Source organism: Prionailurus viverrinus, chromosome B4, assembly GCF_022837055.1.
Source record: "Prionailurus viverrinus isolate Anna chromosome B4, UM_Priviv_1.0, whole genome shotgun sequence".
In the NCBI taxonomy this organism is placed as follows: Eukaryota; Metazoa; Chordata; class Mammalia; order Carnivora; family Felidae; genus Prionailurus; species Prionailurus viverrinus.
In genome coordinates this window covers 10413059-10432508 of record NC_062567.1, presented here as the reverse complement: position 1 = coordinate 10432508, position 19450 = coordinate 10413059, and the positions used below count along the sequence as shown (strand labels likewise).

Genomic DNA, 19450 nt, shown 5'->3' with positions numbered 1-19450 from the left:
ATCTCCCTCTCTCCCTCCCTCCCCCCTCTCCCTCCCTCTGCTCTGCTCTCTTTTTCTAAAAAAAAGAAAGTTAAAAAAAATAAAGTGTGATCATTTTGTTTCTTTGTAGAAACTAAATGTTACAGAAAAACAGGACAGGGCGCCTGGGTGGCTTCGGTCGTTAAGCCCCCACCTCTTGATTCTGGCTCAGGTCAAGATCTCACAGGGGCGCCTGGGTGGCTTAGTCGATTGAGCGGCTGACTTCAGCTCAGGTCATGATCTCGTGGTTCGTGGGTTAGAGCCCTGCATCGGGCTCTGTGCTGACAGCATAGAGCCTGGAGCCTGCTTTGAATTCTGTGTCTCCCTCTCTGCTCCTTCCCCGCTCATGCTCTGTCTCTCTCTCTCTTCTTCAAAAATAAATTTAAAAAAACATTAAAGAAAAAAAAGATCTCACAGTCTGTTGTGAGATCAAGCCCTGTGCTGGGCCCCATGTGGGGTGTGGAGCCTGCTTGAGATTCTTTCCTTTTGCCTCTCCCATGCATGCATGTGTGCATTCTCTCTTTCTTTCTCACTCACTCTCAAAAAAACCAAAAAACAAACAAAAAAAAAAACCAAGACAGTGGCATAGTAGCCTTGCAGTGCTTGAATATAAGGAATATCTGTTGTGCTGTAATCGCTTTGGGGCTTTGGATTGTTGATTAGAAAGTAACATTGTAACAGGAACTAAGTGCATGTTTTCTTATTTCCCTTGAGTTCTGGGCACTGATAGGTGGAAGGGTGTATGTGTGTATAATTTGGTCTGTGGAATTCACAGAATTGCCTGTGTAATTTTGATAAGAGGAAGTAAAAACAGTGTGTGTCAGATACCATCATCTGAATCACTCTGCTCTTACCCAGATGTATTTTGATAGTTTTTTGTCTTATTGTGTTTAACCAGCAAGGGAGAGGTAGTTGTTGTTAGAGATCTTACATCTCTGACTTTCTGGGGTCCTGTTTTCCTTGCTGTATCTGCTTGAAGAAAGTGTTTGGCAATAGAATGCTGAAATATATTAAGTATCTGGGAGCCTAGTTTTTTAGAGACTAAATGTGGGCCAAGAGAGGAAGAATTCCACCCGATGCAGATAGGATGAATTTCTCAAAAGCCTTGGAGCAATCTCATTTAAGCAGAAATCAGTCACACACAAACAAAATAGTACATGGGTGTATTTGTTAAAGAGAGCCTTCATTCTACAGCCCAGGATTTTTAAGCTTTTTGATCTCAGGACTCCTTTACGCTGTTAAAAAGTATTTGAGGACCCCAAAGAACTTTTTCTGTTGTAATGTCTATTGATTCTTACTGTGTTAGAAATTAAAACTCAAAAAAATAAAAAATGTACTTAGAATGACAAAAATAGCAATACCCTCATTATATCTAACAAACTGGGAAAGGTAGGAGCATTGAAATAACCTTTTTGGATAACTATGGATATTCTTTGATACTTCATTAATATATGACTAGCGGTGGTTTTTTAAAGGTTAGGTACAATGTAGGTTCTGAAACCATAACATAGATCTTTTCCTGGTCTGTTACTTTACAATTCAGTAGTTCATCTTGCATTCTGAATACACAGAAGAGGTATAATTAAGTCAGTTACAACACATCTGTATAATGAAATATTATGCAACTATATTTAAAAAGTATTTTATCGCAGATGAAATGCTTTTAAATGTAATAAATTGTCTACTCAGTATGATCCTAATTTTGAAGAGGTGTGTGTTGTACTAATTGAAAGGAAAATAGCAAAATATGGGAATGTGTCCTGATGCATTCATGGATGATTTTCTTTATACTTTTATGTATTTTCCAAATTTTCTACAATCAGCACATTGCTTCTAAAATCAGGGAAAAAATTAAGGCCTTTTTTTTCTTAAAAAATTTTTTTTTAGTGTTTGTTTTTGAGAGAGCACAAATGGGAGAAGGGCAGAGAGAGAGGGAGACACAGAATCTGAAGCAGGCCCCAGGCTCTGAGCTGTCAGCACAGAGCCCAATGTGGGCCTCAAACCCACAAACGGCGAGATCGTAACCTGAGCAGAAGTCAGACACTTAACTGATTGAGCCACACAGGTGCCCCAGGGTTTTGTTTTTTTTTTTTTAATAAAGAATAAATGTATCTATTAAATGATTTTCCTCATCCCTGGACCACCTGTTACAAGAACCCCAATATGTATAGTTGGAGTGATAGCAAGATCATTTCTTCCTCTTAAGTTTTTGTTTATTTAACAGAACTGATGTAACCTTTCTGTGGCTATTTTAAGCCTCAGGAATTTAACTTTTTAGTTTAGTGGCAATTAATCGATGTATTAAAGAAGCTGTATTCAAGGAAAGTATTAATTGCTGAATTTTATAGCAGGGACATAATTTGCTTTTTCTCATTTCTGTCACACCTCAGGCAAATCCTGTTTCTTATCTAGGTAAATTGGCAAAAGGATCTTGTACTAGGTGATAAAGCTACTGTCATAGTTGAGAAATATCCTGGAAATCAGCGTGTAATTAACCTCTCATTTACTGCCTCTGAGTAGTTTGTCAGTGAGGTGAGTGTGGCGTTTTTCTCTTTATGGTTTTATGGCTGGAAGTTGAAGTGGCTTCAGAGAAATGCAAAGGGCAGCCCACATCTGGGGATTAGTTCCCTGCTTACCCATGGATTTAGAAAGGATGTTTGCTCGCTATTATGTCCCTGATGTTGTATTGTCCAAAAATATTGCTGCTTTAAGGCTTTTGCCCTCAGTGTGTGGACAGGAATCCAAATCTGCTGATGGGTCTCTTTTTCTGAAAATGGAGGACATTTCTTTGTTTTATGTTGGCATCCTGTTGGCATTTCTTTGTTTATGTTCCTTATGATATAATTAAGTGATTATTAGATGTCTACAGAAGCTACGCTGCATCCACGAAGAAGGAAATTAGCAGTTTTGCATCCTCCACTTATCATCTTAAAGATGAGAACATCCCTTTGATATTTCCAGCTGAGCATACAGGTCTGTGGCTTTAGTTAATGTGCTGGTGACGTCTTGCAGTGTTTGCAATCTCTCCAGGGCTGTTTACTAAGGCATAGCCCACTTTAAAGTGTAAACTGTGATGGGAAACTAGTGCCTATTCTAATATTGTTTTACATTAAAAGGCCATTCTATCCTCTGCCTAAAACAGTTGAGAATATTCTACTCGGGGGCATCCTTAATGGTTAAAGTCATCGTTAAATTTGGAAATCTTCTAATATCCATCAGATTTTATGAGTTGAACATTTGGGAGGCTAGGGAATGCACTCCAGATATAGGTAGTGATTTCTTCATGTTGTTATTGAAACCGCTGTTTGCACTGCATTTATTTCTCAGATCTGTCATCATCTTTTGTGTAATAGAGCGGACTTAGAAGAATTTGCAGGCTAAGTAAGGAAGGAGGAGTGTTGTTATTACTGTATTACCGTAATCATAAACTTCATGAACTGCAGGGGTCTTTTACCCTTGCCTGCCTTTGGTATCGATGCCAAAATCCTGTTCCTGACCACTTTTCCATCTTCCCTCCTGCTGGCTCCCTGTGCTGCAGCCACCCAGGCCCCCTTGGTGTCTAGTCTCAGCTTTTGCTCATGCTGGTGGCTCTCCCTGGAGTGGATCTCTCCCTACATAGCAACTTCACTCAGATAGTTGCTCAAATACCACTCAGGTGTCTGTTCTTTCCTTAATGAAATCTTCCCAGAATATCCCAAATAGCCCAGCCTTTCATTCTCTGTTTCCTTCCCTGTGTTTGCTTTCCCTAGTCCTTACTTACTCCTTGATAAACACATATATGGCAAAACCTTGCGATGCAGGTAACTTGTGCTGCAAGACAAGCAAACATTTCTAATAAATTTTAATTTGATAAAAAAGTGACGTCTTGTAATACGAGTAGTACCTGATGGCAAATGTCACAGGATCACAACTGAGCAGGTGGTTCTTGAAATTCACCTTGATATTCAAGTGCTTTGGATTACAAGCATGTTTCCAGACGAATTAGGCTTGCAAACCAGGGTTTTACTCTATTTCTATTTGCTTGCCCGCCCCGCCTCATGTGGGTTTCATGAGGGCGGGGGCTTTGTTTCCTCTGTCACTACTTCCACATTGTTTAGAATAGTGTCTGGCACTTAACAGGCACGAAATAAATACTTGATGAGTTAAGGGAAGAAGGAATTCACCAGATTCTCTGTCATGGGCTACTCTAAACAGATTGCATTTAATTTCCTGATGTCATATGTCTTTTGAAAGACAGGGGATGAAAGGCTTGCTGTGTTTATACCTTGATTCAAACTGTGCCAAACACCATCCCGGACAGGCAGTTGATGGTCACATGTTCTGGAACAAAATTAGATGTGAGTGGCCAGATAGTTGTTTATACTCGTGTCTGTCAGTGGCTTCCAGAACACCAGTGTGCTCTGTAGATGGTGCAAATGGGAGCACGAAAAAGCCCGAGAGATTGGTGGGAAGCAGTTTGATTTTTTAAATTTTTACATATTTGGACTCTGGAGTAAATACTTTGACTGCTTTTTAATGCTAGTGTTATGAACAACTTTGATGAGGTTCTTGTTGAAAGTAACTGGTGTGTCAGGTATATATGTTGGGCTAAATCGGAGAGTTAGTGACAAAAACAGTTTCCATCAGTGCCTTTCTCCTTCTCAGGGAGCTGCTACAGTGGTCGTACAGTGTCAGAGGTAAACCACATCTGGATTCAGAGCTCTCTGTTAAACTCGTCCTCGTACCGATGTAGCCTTCTTTCCTGCCATTTATTTACCTGGTGAGTCCTCCTCAATTTGGTCAGGCTGGTATTGCCATTATTTCTCTTGCCTCTGGGTCCCCTGGTGTCCCTTAAAATACCTGCTTGGTCGTTGCTGACCCTGCCTGGCCAAACCCTTCTTTCAGGGCTTGCTTCAGTGGGGTGCTCACCCTCTGACTAATCTGTGTTCCCTGCTGTTTACACAGTTTAGTTCTGAATCAGTATGTGATATTAATGTATCTTTAGTTTTTACCAAAAGACTTTTAAAAGGGACTCTTGTGTATCCTTTGTTTTTCTTTTTTAGATAATATTTCTTTTAGGGGCGCCTGGGTGACTCGGTCGGTTAAGTGCCAGACTTCAGCTCAGGTCATGATCTTGCAGTTTGTGGGTTTGAGCCCCACGTCAGGCTCTGTGCGGACAGCTCAGAGCCTGGAGCCTGCTTTGGATTCTGTGTCTCCCCCTCCCTTTGCCCCTCCCCTGCTTGAACTAACTCTCTCTCTCTCTCTCTCTCTCTCTCTCTCTCTCTCTCAAAAATAAACATTAAAAAATTTAAAAAAAAATATTTCTTTTTTTTACAAGTTTCTTTATTTAGAGAGTGAGGGGGGGGAGGGGCAGAGAGAGAGAGAGGGAGAGAGAGACCCAAACAGTCTCCACGCTGTCAGCATAGAGCCTGATGTGGGGCTCAAACTCACAAATTGTGAGATGATGACCTGAGCCGAAATCAAGAGTCAGATGTTTAAGGAACTGAACCACCCAGACGCCCCTCATGTATATCCTTTGTATCCCCCAAGCCTGATAGGCAGTGAAGAAACGAGAAAATATAAGACCCAGAATGTTGACTGGACAAACTTGACTTTGGGATATTCCAGTCTCCCTCTCTGAGGATGTGGGGCACATAGGGGCACTGAGGAAATAGGGTTTGATTACCTGGATCCAGCCTTTGAGTAGAGCAGTGTGTTGGGTCGTGCCAGTTGAAGCAGAGCATAACGCAACAGAAAACTTAGTTCTGAGGACTGAATGAGAAGCTGTGGCCTTAAGGGACTTAAGTTCAGTAAGACCGATTGAAATTGCTTGGAGGGACCTTTTCAGCTGCCCCACCCCCCTCCTTTTAAAGGGGTAACTTAAATCTCCATGCTGTGGTTTCACTAGAATGGAAGCTCCTTGAGGGCAGGTCTGCCAGTGTTGTCTGCCATGTGTCTCTGGTACTCATTGCTGGCACAAGAGGTGCTCACGGAAGGGTAGATGGATGGATGGTTGGTTCAGGTGGCTGGCCTTGGGGATGGAGGGAGAGGAGACGAGTGGACAAAATGGTTCTTGCCGCCCTTACCAGCCTTTCCCCTATACATGGTCGTGTTCTAGCCCAGACCCTGTTCTGGGTGTGGCTGGTCATGGTTGACCCTCCTTTCATGGTTCTCGACCAGAGCTAGACCCTGGTATTGTTTTTGAAGTGCCACAGGTGATTCCGATGTGCAAGCCAGGTTTGTAAATCACAGCTGTGGAGTGTTTGAAGGGAAATGGAGGTTAAGTCAATCCAGTGGGTTCACATGTAAATAAGCAGAATCAGCATGTCCTGTTGAGGAATGTGTTATTTTGCTGCTCTTTAGTTGGAGCTGTACAACTCAGTGGTTGAAGTGTTTTTTTCCCTTACATCTTCATCTGCTACTTTGGGCTGCCTTTCACATGTAGCTCTTGGCAGCTTAAGAATTGTGAAGCTCTTTGGGCATACTTTTATTATACCTGGCACAACATACTATTAAGGTGTTGAAGGGTTTTTAAAAATTCAGCAGCAAAATGTAGGTGGTCTCCAGCTCCAAACACTGAATGTACAATCTCCCTGCCCAGTGCCCCTCCCATACCCAGTTTTCTAGTCCCCCCCCTGTTCTCCCCACAAGTATACCTGTGAGCAACTTGGACTCTTGAGTTCGGAAAGGGAGGACTGTAGATAGGAAAATCGCAGTCAGGTGTACTGTTGCCAGTGGCCTGCTTCATTTAATCATTTAATTATCATCCTGGACACTTCTTGAAATTTCCACCTGATTTGGGTCATGTTCAGGCTGTGTATTAATTCAAACTGTACTTTGTGAACAGGGAACTTTTTATAAGTTACACATTTTAGGATCTCTAGGAAGGTCAAGGAGTTATTTTATCTTTTATATCTCAGGCTGAAATAGTTCAGGTAACTTATTACCTTCTGACTTCTGAAAGCTAGAGAGAGCAAATTGGAGTTTGGAAAGAGGTTCGCATCTGCATGTAAGAGGTTTGCACGTTTGATCGTGTGCGTGGGCACAATTAGACGCTCACACACTTGTCGTAGGCTGGGTTGGAAAATAGTTCCGGACTGTGTGATGAATGGCAAAGTGGTAGAGATGCATGAATGGGGGGTTCAGGGAAGTGGGAGATGCTGAGGACTAGGAAGGCAAGCTGGAAGAATTAGGACAGAATTAGCTGGACTGAGGCCGAGTGGGTCAAAAGATGAATTGTCTTTTTTCCCTAAAAACTTAGCAAATAATGGTCTGGTTCCAAAATGAGAAGAGACAGCACTGCCTGGTCTCTTTCCCCTGGGAGTGGACTTCTCTAGGAGGGAAAGAAGCCGGCTGTGGTACTGAAGAAGCCAAGGCTCTGGCCGCACCCCCCACTGGGCTGACCCACCTCTTCCTGTTGCATGACCTTGAGCTAGTTGCTAAGTCTCTGTGCCTCAGTTCCTACTCTGTCAGTGGACGTGAAAATACCTCCCTCATGGAACTGTCTTGGAGGTTACAGGAGATGAAATACACGGTGTTTGAACGGTGCCTGGAACGTAGTAAGGACTGAATAAATGTTAGTAGTAGGACTATTTCTGTGGATTACCTGAGAACCAAACCATCACTGATAATACAGTTTCTACTACCCATTTCAAATTATTTTTTTTAAATCCCATTTGAATCAAGACATTGCAGGAGAGCACAGACCCAACCAAGGGTGGGTATTTAGTAGAGAGAAATAGAGAAGTTAATTTAGCCCAATACCAGTGACTACAGTTTTTTTTCTTCATCATGACCAATTAAGGACAAATAAAAAGGTTTCTGGGCTGCATCTTTTCTCCATGCAAAATTTATTGAGATACTGAATTAGTTTAAGAAATGATGGTTGAGCATTTAGTATATTCTAAGCCCTGGAGATACAGTGGTGTACAAGAGAAATGGCCCTGGCCCTCCAGTGGCTCTGTATCTGGAGGGGAGATGATCGAGTAACCTGTGTCCAGCACTAGATAAACAGTTCCAGACTGCGAGAGGTGGGACCCGAGCTCAGGACAGGGACTGATGGTGGAGGAACCCCGGTTAGATGGGGTGATCTGGAAAGGTTTGGGTAGAGGTTAAAAGGGTGAGAATGAGCCAGTGTGGGGAGAAGGTGGGATGGGTTGGGAGGAAATGCTGTTGGGTGGGGGTGATGGCCTGTGCAAAGACTCAGCCAGGTAAGAGTTAAAGGATGGCCAGTGTGGCTGGAGCGCAGGGAGCGAGGTGAGTTTGGAGCCTGGGGTGTGGTGAGAAGCAGTCCCTGGTCCAGTCAGGGGGGGAGTGGGGGGCGCTGCCAGGGGTTCTCAGAAGCTATTGTGCAGTGACCCGACCTAATTTACATTTTAGGATAACACTTGGGAAGAAAGTCAATTCTTGGTGCAGGCTTCCTGCTCTGGCGTTTTTCTTTTTAATAATGAACCTCTTGGTGCTACTTTTTTAGCCACAGAAATGTTGGTATCTGGCTGTGTCTGACAAGTGGCAGTGCCGGGATGGCCTTCTCCGATTTTACCCTGAAATTGCACTGCCGCCAGTACAGCCAGGCCGGTGTCCATGGCCCACACGTACCCTACAGACTGCAGTCCGGAGGAACACACAGTGAGTCGCTAATCAAGCTGGAGGTTCTGCACAGCTTTGTTGTGTCAAGAGCAGAACTCTCGTCAGTCAGGGCTGTGACAGATGAGAATATTGTGACCCGGCTGATACCTGGCAGGCTGAGTGCTGACTGGTGTATTTCCTTTTTCAGTCAGAGCATCCTGGCGGAGCCAGGAGCAATTCAGAAACTCTGTGATCAGCACCTGTAGATCTTCTGTGCTTTTGGGAGGAGTCACCACGGACTACTTTGTTGTAGATCTCTGAGATCAAATAACTGACTTTCACATCAATTCTGATGATAGGGAAGGGCTCTTTGGAAGGCCATTTGAAGTAATGGTTATTAATCAAATAGTGCTTCCCCCGCCTCCCCGCCTTGAGTAGTGAGAAAGGAATGTAATGTTCTTTTATTGCAGTTTACTTTCTCTTGCTGCCTGATCACCTCAGACTATTGAAAACCCCAAGGTGGCAATGAGGGGCTGCATTTCATAGCCAGGCTGTGGTATGCATTCCTTATGGGTCATAGATCTTTTAGGAGTCACCCTGTTTGTATTATAGCTGCAGATAGATAAAGAGCAGATTTCTCACGTTTCCTATTTTGGGGGGGATAGGGGAATGTGTGTGGCTTTGAAAAGTCTGTCTCATGGAGGCTGACTGTGTTGCCCAGTGCATTGCATTGCATCGTGTGTGTGTGTGTGTGTGTGTGTGTGTGTGTGTGTGTGTAAAAGTCTTAGGTTTAGATCAGACTGCCCCAGAACCTCCGATCTCTTGGTTCGGGGCTCATAGGTGATGAAACTGATCCTGAGGGGCACGAACATTTTCTGAATGCATGGAGCCTAAGGGATGGCAGACCCAGGAACAGGGCCTGGCATTTCTGAGGTTTGGACCTGTGCTCTTGGACCTGTGATGTTTAGTTAATTGTAGGGAAAAGGGGCAATGACAGATTTAGTAAGGAAATAATACACAATTATCCCAAGTCACGGAGTCGAATATTTCTGTCTCTGCAGTGAACCATTTTAAGAGAAAACAAAGTTTGTTTCTTGCTAATGAGGTAGAAATAGAACTTATCTTAAAATAAGCACAAGAGGCAAAATAAAAGATTAAAGACAAAACCTAGGATTCTTTGTATGTTTATTTTATAATCAGGCATTAAATTATAACTTCAGTAGGAGTGACATTAATGATTCTAAGCTCACAGTGTAATCAGTCCTTCATTTCCTTAAAATAATAGGTGTATTAGTAAACTACTTTTTTTAGATAATATTATTTAATCTGGCAGTTAGTTTCATGGTTAATTTTTTGCCGAAGTCTGAAAACAAACTTTTTATCTCTTGAGATTATTAAATAGTTTTATAGTAACAATGTCTTGTTTTCTGAACATTCATAAATTCAATTTATGTCATTTAGGGTTCTGGGTGCTTTTTTTCCAGGTGACACTGTTGGTTGTATTTCCCTTTGGTTTGACAAACTAGTGATATCTTAATTTTCAGAAGTTGGTTTTTATAATAGTGATAGAAGTATAAGGTGAAACAAAGAGGTAAAATGCTAACTCCTAGTCTGAGCAGGCATTGTCTGCTGTTGCTACAACAACAAATTGAGCGTCACGTTTGTAGCTGACTTGTTATACTATAGGAGCATACATACCTACACGGTTACTCTATATTTACTTTTAAAAATGGTCTGATTTCAGTTATCGGGTGATGGTGTGTCATTGGCCTGTCTTTCAACAACTTGGTTAAATTAACTTGATTGTAGTGCTGTGGTTATGTCCTTTGAACACCCTGTCAGTGCCTCTGTTTACCCACCTTTTTTGTGTGAAGAACTGGAGGGGAGGGCATTTGCCAACTAACGTGGAAAGAAAGGAGAAGGTAACCCGATTTTGAAAAATTCTGTCGACACTTACTAGCTACTTGGTACGGGTACTTCCTGTTTCCAAAACCAATGTTAATGCAATCCTGCTTTGCATTGTGTGGTGGTTTATTGCCCTCAGCAGAATTCCTGGCATATTTGAGGCCCTGCCCTTTTATTTCTGCCAGATCCCCCAGCCACAACTGGCCTAGTCCATTCCACACCGGCACTACCCGCCTAGGCTCCTCCTGCCTTCATGCCGTCCGTGGTAAAATGAGCATAACCCGGAGGATTGTTCCAGCACACTCCTGCTATGCTGTCTGAGTCCCAGCCTCTGTGGCTTTCAGCCCGTCACTGTCTTGGCTCTGAATTAAGCCTGACAACTTTGCTCGTCTTATAAACGTTAGATACCCCCGCCTTCTTTCCTTCAGTAAATATACTCATGATCCAAGTTACGTTGCTCTACCCTCCAGTGCATATTTCCTAAGGTCAGTGAAAGGTATTTGTGGGGGAGGTGTGTCTGAGGGGGTGGGGCAGTGAGAGGGTAGAAGAAAAAGAGATAAAGTTTGTAACTCTGCACAGGTGAAGTTCGGCTTGCGTGAGACACCCTGTGCCTTGTGCTGGGGCAGCTGTGTCACTGGATCTTGGTGGTGATGGGTCCTTATCTGACAGGCCGGAGGTGTTAATCCATACAGCGGCCCTGAGAGGGAAAGATAAGGAAACCTGGGGCTCAGAAGGCAACCCCCACGGAGGTTTTGGGATGAGTTGGGCTGTGTTTGAATTCTGGCCTTCCCATGACTCACTGTATGAGCATCGGCAAGTTTCCTAGTTTCTCTCTGGTCCTCCGAACCTGCCTCAGAGTTTTGTTGTGAAAATTCAGTGAGTTGGTGGGTGTGCACATTTAGGACTGTGCCCCGCCCACTGTTAATATTTATTAAGCAATTATTTTAAGTGTTTTTATTGTTGAACTAAGGTCACACAGCTAATGTGTGGTAGAGCTGGTTTGAGTTTCTCAGACTCTCGAGCTTAACTTCCTTCTGCTGTTCCCTACTGCCCTTACTGTTGCCTTTCCATCTTTGACCGGGACAAGAAATAGATCAATTCTAGTTTCTCCCTTATATTTTCTGACCCATTTCCTCTGTGGTGGGGCCAAATGGCCTTTGTTTGGTTTTGGGTCCCTGGGACTGCAGCCCTTCCTCTTACTCATTGTTGACCTTAGCTCCCTGTGTAGAATTTTGTTCTGCCTCTTAAGAGATTATGCAAATAGATTACTGTTTTGGTATTAAGAAACATATTATCTGAGTTACACTGTCATTTTTAAAAAATAGGCAAATGACATTAAAGTATTGATGTACTATATAATTTTATTTGTGGGTAGAGAAATTATTGAAACTGCTTTTATTTTATTAATTAATTTTAGTGTTTTATTATTTATTTTTGAGAGAGAGAGAGCGTACACAAGCAGGGGAGGGGCAGTGAAGGGGACAGAGGATCCAGATCCAAGGCGGGCTCTGTGCTGACAGCAGTGAGCCCATGTGGGACTCGAACTCATGAACTGCAAGATCATGACCCGAGCCGAAGTCAGAAGCTCAGCTGACTGAGCCCCCCAGGTGTCCCTGAAACTGCTTTTTAAAAATATTTTAGAAAGTTGAGAAAATACAATACTTCCTCTATTGCCCATGTTCTGTCATAAGCAGGGAAAAAGACTTACCTAACCAGGAACAGATAGAATTCTCTAAGTAATCTTTAGTTTGTCTTCCTTTACTCATTCACACACAGCTAGAAGGATGTGAAGTTGTTCTTTAGTGACTGGAGTCAGGATAAAGATTAGGCAGAAGAGAGGTGATGACTCTAGTATCAGTAATACTCTTCCAAATAAAATTTTGAAAAGGTAATGGATTTTAAGTGTTTTCTATTTGGAAGGGATGATGACAGTTGGCATACAGCAGCTCATCCAATTTACATTTTCAGATGCCTTCTCTGGTCTTGAGAGTGCTGCTAAATTATTGTAGCAAGTTCACATAAATGAGTCAGGGCAGGATTTCTCAAGCTGCGTCCATTAGTGGGTCATGAAGTCAATTTAGTCGGTCACAACCAGCATTACAAAAAAATAAAAGTGAAAACATCAGAGTGTACAGCATATAGCAAAGGCAGTGTATTCCTTCTGGAAACTTCTACTTGAGCTGATTTTAGTGCGGGTGTTTATTGGGTTACTCTATAAAGAGGATTACAGACAGAAGTTTGAAAGCCATTGATTTGAGGTAATTTAGAAAGTTTATTAACTTTAGAGCAAGTCTGATAGTACATAGAAGGAAAATGCTTATAACTATCTTTAACATTGGTTTTTGTATATTGCTATCAGATGTAAAGAAATTTAAGAATGGTAACAGATCTTTTCTAGAACTAATACATTTTATTTAAACTTTCTTAAAAATTTCTTTATTTTTTAAAGTTTATTTTGAGAGAGAGAGAGTGAGCAGGGGAGGGGCAGAGAGAGAGGGAGCCTGTCAGTACAGAGCCTGATGTGGGGCTCCATCTCATGGACCCCGAGATCATGACCTAAGCCGATATCAAGAGTTAGATATTAACTGACTGAGCCACCCAAGTGCCCCAAAACGTTTTTTTTAAAATGTTTATTTATTTTGAGAGAGAGAAGAGGGGGAGGGGTTAGAGAGAGGGGGGAGGGAGAGAATTCCAAGCAGGCTCCTTACTGTCAGCTCAGAGCCCAACACGGAGCTTGATCTCACAGACCATGAGATCATGACCTGAGCTGAAATCAATAGTTGGATGCTTAACTGACTGAACCACCCAGGCGTCCCTAGTACTAATACATTTTATAAAGAGCAAATGAGGTTTATGACTTCATTTCTGAAGATTCATGGATAAAATTAGGAAAATAAGGTCATTAGTGTCCTTCCTAATATGTCACACGTACCATTGTGTTTGCAGATTTTGTATTATAAACTGAATTTGAAATCTTAGCTATTTTGGTCCCAAAAACTTGGAATCGTGTTCATTTTGACACTTGTAAGATTACAAACTTTATAAAGAGTATTTATTTCCAGATTTTGAACCCTGAATTGCCTTGCAGAAATTCTGAAAAAATTACCTCATTTTTCATGGTCGTTTAGTATACTCAACTTTGAATACTTAATCTAAGTAGGTAAAGCTGTCCTATCCTTATTAAGCTTTTCAGATAAGTTTTTACCCCCCCCCCCCCCCCCAGCCAAGGCATAAGGGAAGTTAAGCTATCGTGATACATCTGTAGTTTCTTGATAATGATTTTATAATTGTTCTTCTGGAAGCGATGAATGATTTCCTTTATAACCAGCTGTAAGTAAAGGACAGGTTTTCATTGTGAATGTGATGATATGTCATTTGTCCTTGCCCTTCTCATTGAACTAAATTACAGTAGCTACTATTCGTGTGGATTTAAAAACAGACACTGTTCAAATAAAGTTCTGAAGTTCTTGACAGGGGCTCTGAGATCTGGTGGGAGGTTTCTGCATGCTGAGTTCTTTTTTATTTTTTTATTTTTTTTTTTTCTTCTTCAACGTTTTTATTTATTTTTGGGACAGAGAGAGACAGAGCATGAACGGGGGAGGGGCAGAGAGAGAGGGAGACACAGAATCGGAAACAGGCTCCAGGCTCTGAGCCATCAGCCCAGAGCCTGACGCGGGGCTCGAACTCACGGACCGCGAGATCGTGACCTGGCTGAAGTCGGACGCTTAACCGACTGCGCCACCCAGGCGCCCCATGGATGCTGAGTTCTGGAGTAATGAATCCTCTTGCAACGAGAGAAAGGAAAACATTTAAAACCTGGGCAACTTCAGGGAGAGAGAAGCAGAGTTCTCCATCTTATGTGGAACTAGTGTTGGGCAGAGCATTTACTGTTACCAGCCTGTCCTGTTCTTTTTCTTAATCAGTATTGCAGCTGTAGGATTTAAGTAGCTTGACGGTATGGCAGGGTTGGGGAAAACACCACTTGACTGTGGTATTATTAGGTAGTAATAGATTTGACTGAAATGCCAGAGTGAGTGATGGAGGATATATTAGTACTTGGGGGCTGGGGGGGGGGGGCACGGTGTAGACAGTGGTAAGTGGTTTGAGTTTTGCATAGTTGCATGCGGGGGAAGAAGGTGTGATTTACCTTGAGAATTTACTTGAGGGTAGACACTACGAAGTAAAAAGGAGACTACTGCAGTAGTTATAAATTGGCCTTAAAAGCATTGTGTTTGAATGATGAATGGACTCTCTCAAGTTCTTTAGGATCTGGATTATGACTTAAGTATTTTTTTCTCACTACTAAAATTAAGTGATTATTTCTCTAAGGCCTCTACTCCAGAAATACATGCATTATTGAAATCTTGAATATTTTCTAAAACAGCCTCTGGGGAGCTTGGGTGGCTCTGTCTGTTGGGCATCCGACTTCAGTTCAGGTCATGATCTCCCGGTTCATGGGTTCAAGCCCCGCTTTGGGCTCTGTGCTGATAGCTCAGAGCCTGGAACCCGCTTTGGAATCTGTATCTCCCTCTTTCTCTGCCCCCCACCCCCCTTACGCTCTGTCTCTGTCTTTCTCTCTCTCTCAAAAATAATCATTAAAACAAAACAAAACAGTGAGCCTCCTTCCTATTCCAGTAAGACTAAAGGCCGTTACGCTTTTTAGACATTGCGGCACCTAAGGTCTGCTCGTGTAAATGCTGGCCACTTGTTTTTAGGCTTTCATTTTCCTGTGTTCCTGGTTTGCCAAGGAGGTTGCTCTGATTTTTTCCCCATTCTCACTTTGAAAGCTTTCCTCTGCCTGTTAACTGTAGGCAGAGATAGTCAAGGCTTCGGAGTAGCCCCGTGGGAGACGCTGTGTGCCTGTGAGATGGGGTGACCGAAGTAGTGGCTTGTGGGAAGTAAGATGCTTTCTGGAGCTGGGGACGCCGTGTTCTGTTTTCCTGTGACTCCGCCACAGCCGTGGGAAACGGTAAGGGCTGGGGTCTTAGAATGACAAGCTTCCGGAGGGAACTGAATTAATCTGCAGAGTTCAAGCAGAGCGAGTTAGGAGGCAGAGTAGTCTACTCCCTTGCTCCAGGGCCCACGCCCACTACTAATGTGTTTACATTTGAACCCTTGCCAAACTTCCCCCCAGCCCCCGCTGCCCCCCAGTTTAAAAAGGGAGGTTTTATGTAGGGGGAAACGCTAAGGATAAAAGGGTTTCCGTTAAGAAGTCTCCTGTCTTTGTTGCTTATTGCAGCTTTTACTCCTGATGCTGTGAGGGCTACACGCTTCTAAGAAATTAGCGTTGCTGTGGTTTCCCTTTCAGCTTTGGAGCTCACGAGTGACCTCCCCCAGAGGGGCCCAGCGAGCCTCTTGTCAGGATGTGTTCGCTCCGGCTGCCATAACAAAATACCACAGTCCGGGTTTCATAAACGACAGACGTGTCTCTCACGGTTCTGGAGGCTGCAGGTCCAAGATCGGGTGCTGGCCGACTTGGTTCCTGGTGGGGACTCTCTTCCTGGCTTGCAGACGGCTGCCTTCTCACCGCCCTCACACGGTGGAGGAAGAGCGAGATCTGGTGTCTCTTCCTCTCACAAGGACGCTAGTGTCATCATGGGGTCCCACCCTCGTGACCTCACGGAGGCCCTGCCTTCAGGTGCCATTATCCTGGGGGAGAGGGCTTCCCCATATGAATATGGGGGGGAGGGGACACATTCAGCCCATAACAGTCTTGTGTGTGACAGAATTGACTGTTCACGCGACAGACCTCGTGCTCCCCTCCCCCCTCCGCAATGCCGTCTTCCCGTTTCCCCAGTTTCCGTTGTCTCTGGTGATCACATGACCTCGTTCTGGCCAATCAGGAGCAGGGGGGCCCCCAGGGGCTTCTGGGAGTGACCCCCCCCCCCCCCCGACGGCGGGGGAGACTTCTGAGCCGGAGGCTTACCCAGCCGCGTCTCCTCCTGGAGCTGCCGAGGCGGAGCGCCACAGTGAGAGCCCGGGCCCCCGATGACGCCACTGAGCGTCGGAGCAGCCCCGAGGCATCTGACGCCAGGTTCCTGTGTGTGTTACAGATGAGTGCCCGTGGTTTCAGCTGCTTTTAGTCGGGCGGCGTCCCGTGTGCCCCCGAGCGTCCTCACTGATGTGCGCGTAGCCCTCAGAGAGAACCTGGAGTCGGAAGGAGGTGGTCTTAGGAAGACCCTGCCTCCGAGACGTGCGTGCGCCCCTCGCCCTCCAGGTGTACGTACCACACTGCCTTTGCGGCGTGTGCCCGTGTCCCCCGCCGGCTGCGAGCTCCAGACGGCGGCGAGCGCGGCCCCGTCCCTCTCCTCGGGGCCTGAGGCGAGGCCCACGCGTAGGAGGGACGACGGGGCGGAAGTACACGGGAGGAAACCCGGCCCCAGCCCTGCTGACAACAGGTGCTTCACTATTCCCGAAGGTCTTGGTTGTGGTGGCTTCCGTAACAAGACCGGCTGATGTTCGCGGAAAGCCCAGGAGGTAACCTGAAGAGGAGCAAGTGGGAAAACAGGCTTTAATTCAAAGTACCCGGGCCACGTGCATAGCTGCTCTCGGGGGCTTAGTTCGAGCCAGACGATCCTCTCAAGAACCAGACGGGAGACGTGCCCCATTTTCCTTGTGGAAGCAGGAATCGAATAAAAGTCCACTTACATTCTTATAATTGTGGAACATTCTAACCGTTCAGAAAAACACGTCATTGTAACGATTGTTTTTGGCCCGAAGTTCTCTCTCCCCGCCCCCTTATTTTTAAAGGTGAAAAATGAAGTTCTCCAGACAAACTCTGTCAGTGAAAGGGTAAGGTGAGTGACCGGAAGCCAGGGCACGTTCTCCCATAGAAACAAATCTGTTGGACGCACATGTGGCCGAAATGTGGCAGACTGGAGATGAAAAGTTGGAGATGAAAATGATAGGATTACGGGCTCTCATTTTATCAGTAAGGAAGCAGACCCGGAAGAGTGATGTCGGGATTTATAGGTTTGTGGGCCTTTTATTTCAGGTTCTTTTTCCTCTACCACTTGTTACTGTAACTTATTAAGACAAAAGCGTGTTGAATCCCATGAGCCAGCAACCACCAGGATTAGGTATAGTCCCATCAAAGTGGGTTCATTTAACTCGCTGATGTAGACAGACGTGGTCCAGAAGAATGTTGGGATTCTCTTGGAAAGCAGAGTTGGGTTTGTGCTTGAGCTGCATGTTTTGAAGGCGGGATTGGGGAATGGGGCCAGACCTGGGTTGGATGTCGTCAGGAAGCAGGCACAGTTCAGTGATGGGGTGTACCGACAACCCTTATCTAGGAGGCAGCACGTGAATGTGGACTGAGAGCTGTCACTTAGGAAAAAGTTAGTAGTCCCACCTCTTAGTGAGATAAGAGGGACGTCTTGTCGTGTTTCTGGTGGCATTGTGGGCCTGTGTTCCATTCTGAGCATACTCTACGTTCTGGTGGCAGTACTGGGGACAGCTTATAAGGTTGGTCTTTTGTTTCTCCGGTTGTCAGTAGGGCAGATTTTCACTTCTCCAGTAGTTTTTTAAAAAATTTTATCCTAAGTCCTGATAGTTGACGAAGGGTGGGATTTGACAGAGGATGGGTAGGTAAATGGGGGTCTAAAGGGGATGTCCGAAGTTACTGCGTCTGAGCAGTCACTGGTGGTGGTGGTTGTTTACATTGTAGTTCACCGCTAATGTATCAGGTCAAAAAAAGGGGGGGGGGGCAAACATAGTTTTCTCCTACCTTAAGAGGATTTTTTTTTTTTTAATCACCACGGTGAATTTGTACTTTTTTGAAATCTGGCAGGATACCAAAGGAGGTAGAGTCTTGGTGCCGTTATTAAAGCATACTTGTAATTTAAACATACCATCTTTAACGATGCTATCCAGTTATTGATCGAGAGGTAGTGTTCATGGTGGTATTAGTGATTGTGCCAAATCAGTAGAAAATGTGGAAAATGAACTGAGAAAGTTGAGTAGAGTCGTCAGAAGTGAGAGAGCCAATGTGGAACACAGAGTGTGGACCAGTCAGATATTGGTTCTGGCCCAGGCACTGCCCCTTTCTCTGTGAGCTTCGCCAAGCCATTTTGTTTTCCTGGGCCTCAGTTTCCTTATCTGTTAGTAATTAGGAAGCTGGAAAAATGGTCTCTCGTGCTCCTTTAAAGTTTTTGTCACTAAGTCCTTTTAAAGATAGTCTTCTCTTTTGAAAATACTTGGTTAGTTGGCCCAAGTCATAAATTTTATGAAACTATTATTCAGCTCTTGAAGACAGGAATATTTGAGGGCTTTGAAAACTAGTCCAGCTGGACATTTTTTCTGTTCTGTGTAGTTTCCTTCCTCTCAGGAGTGATGAGGCCTAAATCAACCATCTTCCCAGTCCGTTCCCTTTGTAGTTTCCTGAAATGAATGATCGAGGTGTTTCTTCCTTAGAAAATAATACACAATAAAAGTGCTGAGGGAGGTCTCTTTTATTTAGAAACTTGCAGTTTGGGAATAAGATCTGGTAGCATTTTTTTTTTTTTTCAAATTTGAATTTTGTGAATATAAGATAGCGTAATACAAAAATGTGTTATGTGTGAATTTTGAAATAACGCGGAAGCCAGAAGAGAAAAAGAAATTGATCAAAAGTTGCATAATTTCGTAAATGGTAAACCACGTGGTTTGTAAAGCGTGTGTATGGGATTGCCACGTGGCAGCTTCCTTTTAGCTGGTAACAGAAGGGCCTTCTATATTTATTTATTTATTTATTTTTTAACGTTTATTTTATTTTTGAGACAGAGAGAGACAGAGCATGAACGGGAGAGGGTCAGGGAGAGGGAGACACAGAATCCGAAACAGGCTCCAGGCTCTGAGCTGTCAGCACAGAGCCCGACGTGGGGCTCGAACTCACGGGCCGTGAGATCACGACCTGAGCCGAAGCCGGCCGCTTAACCCACTGAGCCACCCAGGCGCCCCAAGGGCCTTCTATATTTAGTCTGTATCATGGTCAGCGTTGTCT

At 44.1% G+C, this 19450-nt stretch overlaps 1 protein-coding gene across 7 annotated transcripts in view; it reads left to right on the top strand.

Annotated features, from left to right (window-relative positions):
- Window positions 1-19450, top strand: part of FAM107B (family with sequence similarity 107 member B) — a 234029-nt gene that overhangs the window by 185698 nt on the left and 28881 nt on the right. The window contains exon 1 of one of the 7 annotated variants that reach the window (XM_047865348.1): window positions 4681-4777. The exons of 3 other annotated variants lie outside the window; for them this stretch is intronic. Coding sequence is in view for 1 of the 4 variants with exons in the window: in XM_047865343.1 (XP_047721299.1) it covers window positions 17427-17442 (16 nt within the window). In the remaining 3 variants the exon portion in view is untranslated. Of the gene's footprint in view, window positions 1-4680; window positions 4778-10715; window positions 10956-16358; window positions 17268-17337; window positions 17443-19450 lie in introns of those variants that run through there. 3 more of the 7 variants (XM_047865347.1, XM_047865345.1, XM_047865343.1) reach the window with 3 other exon arrangements.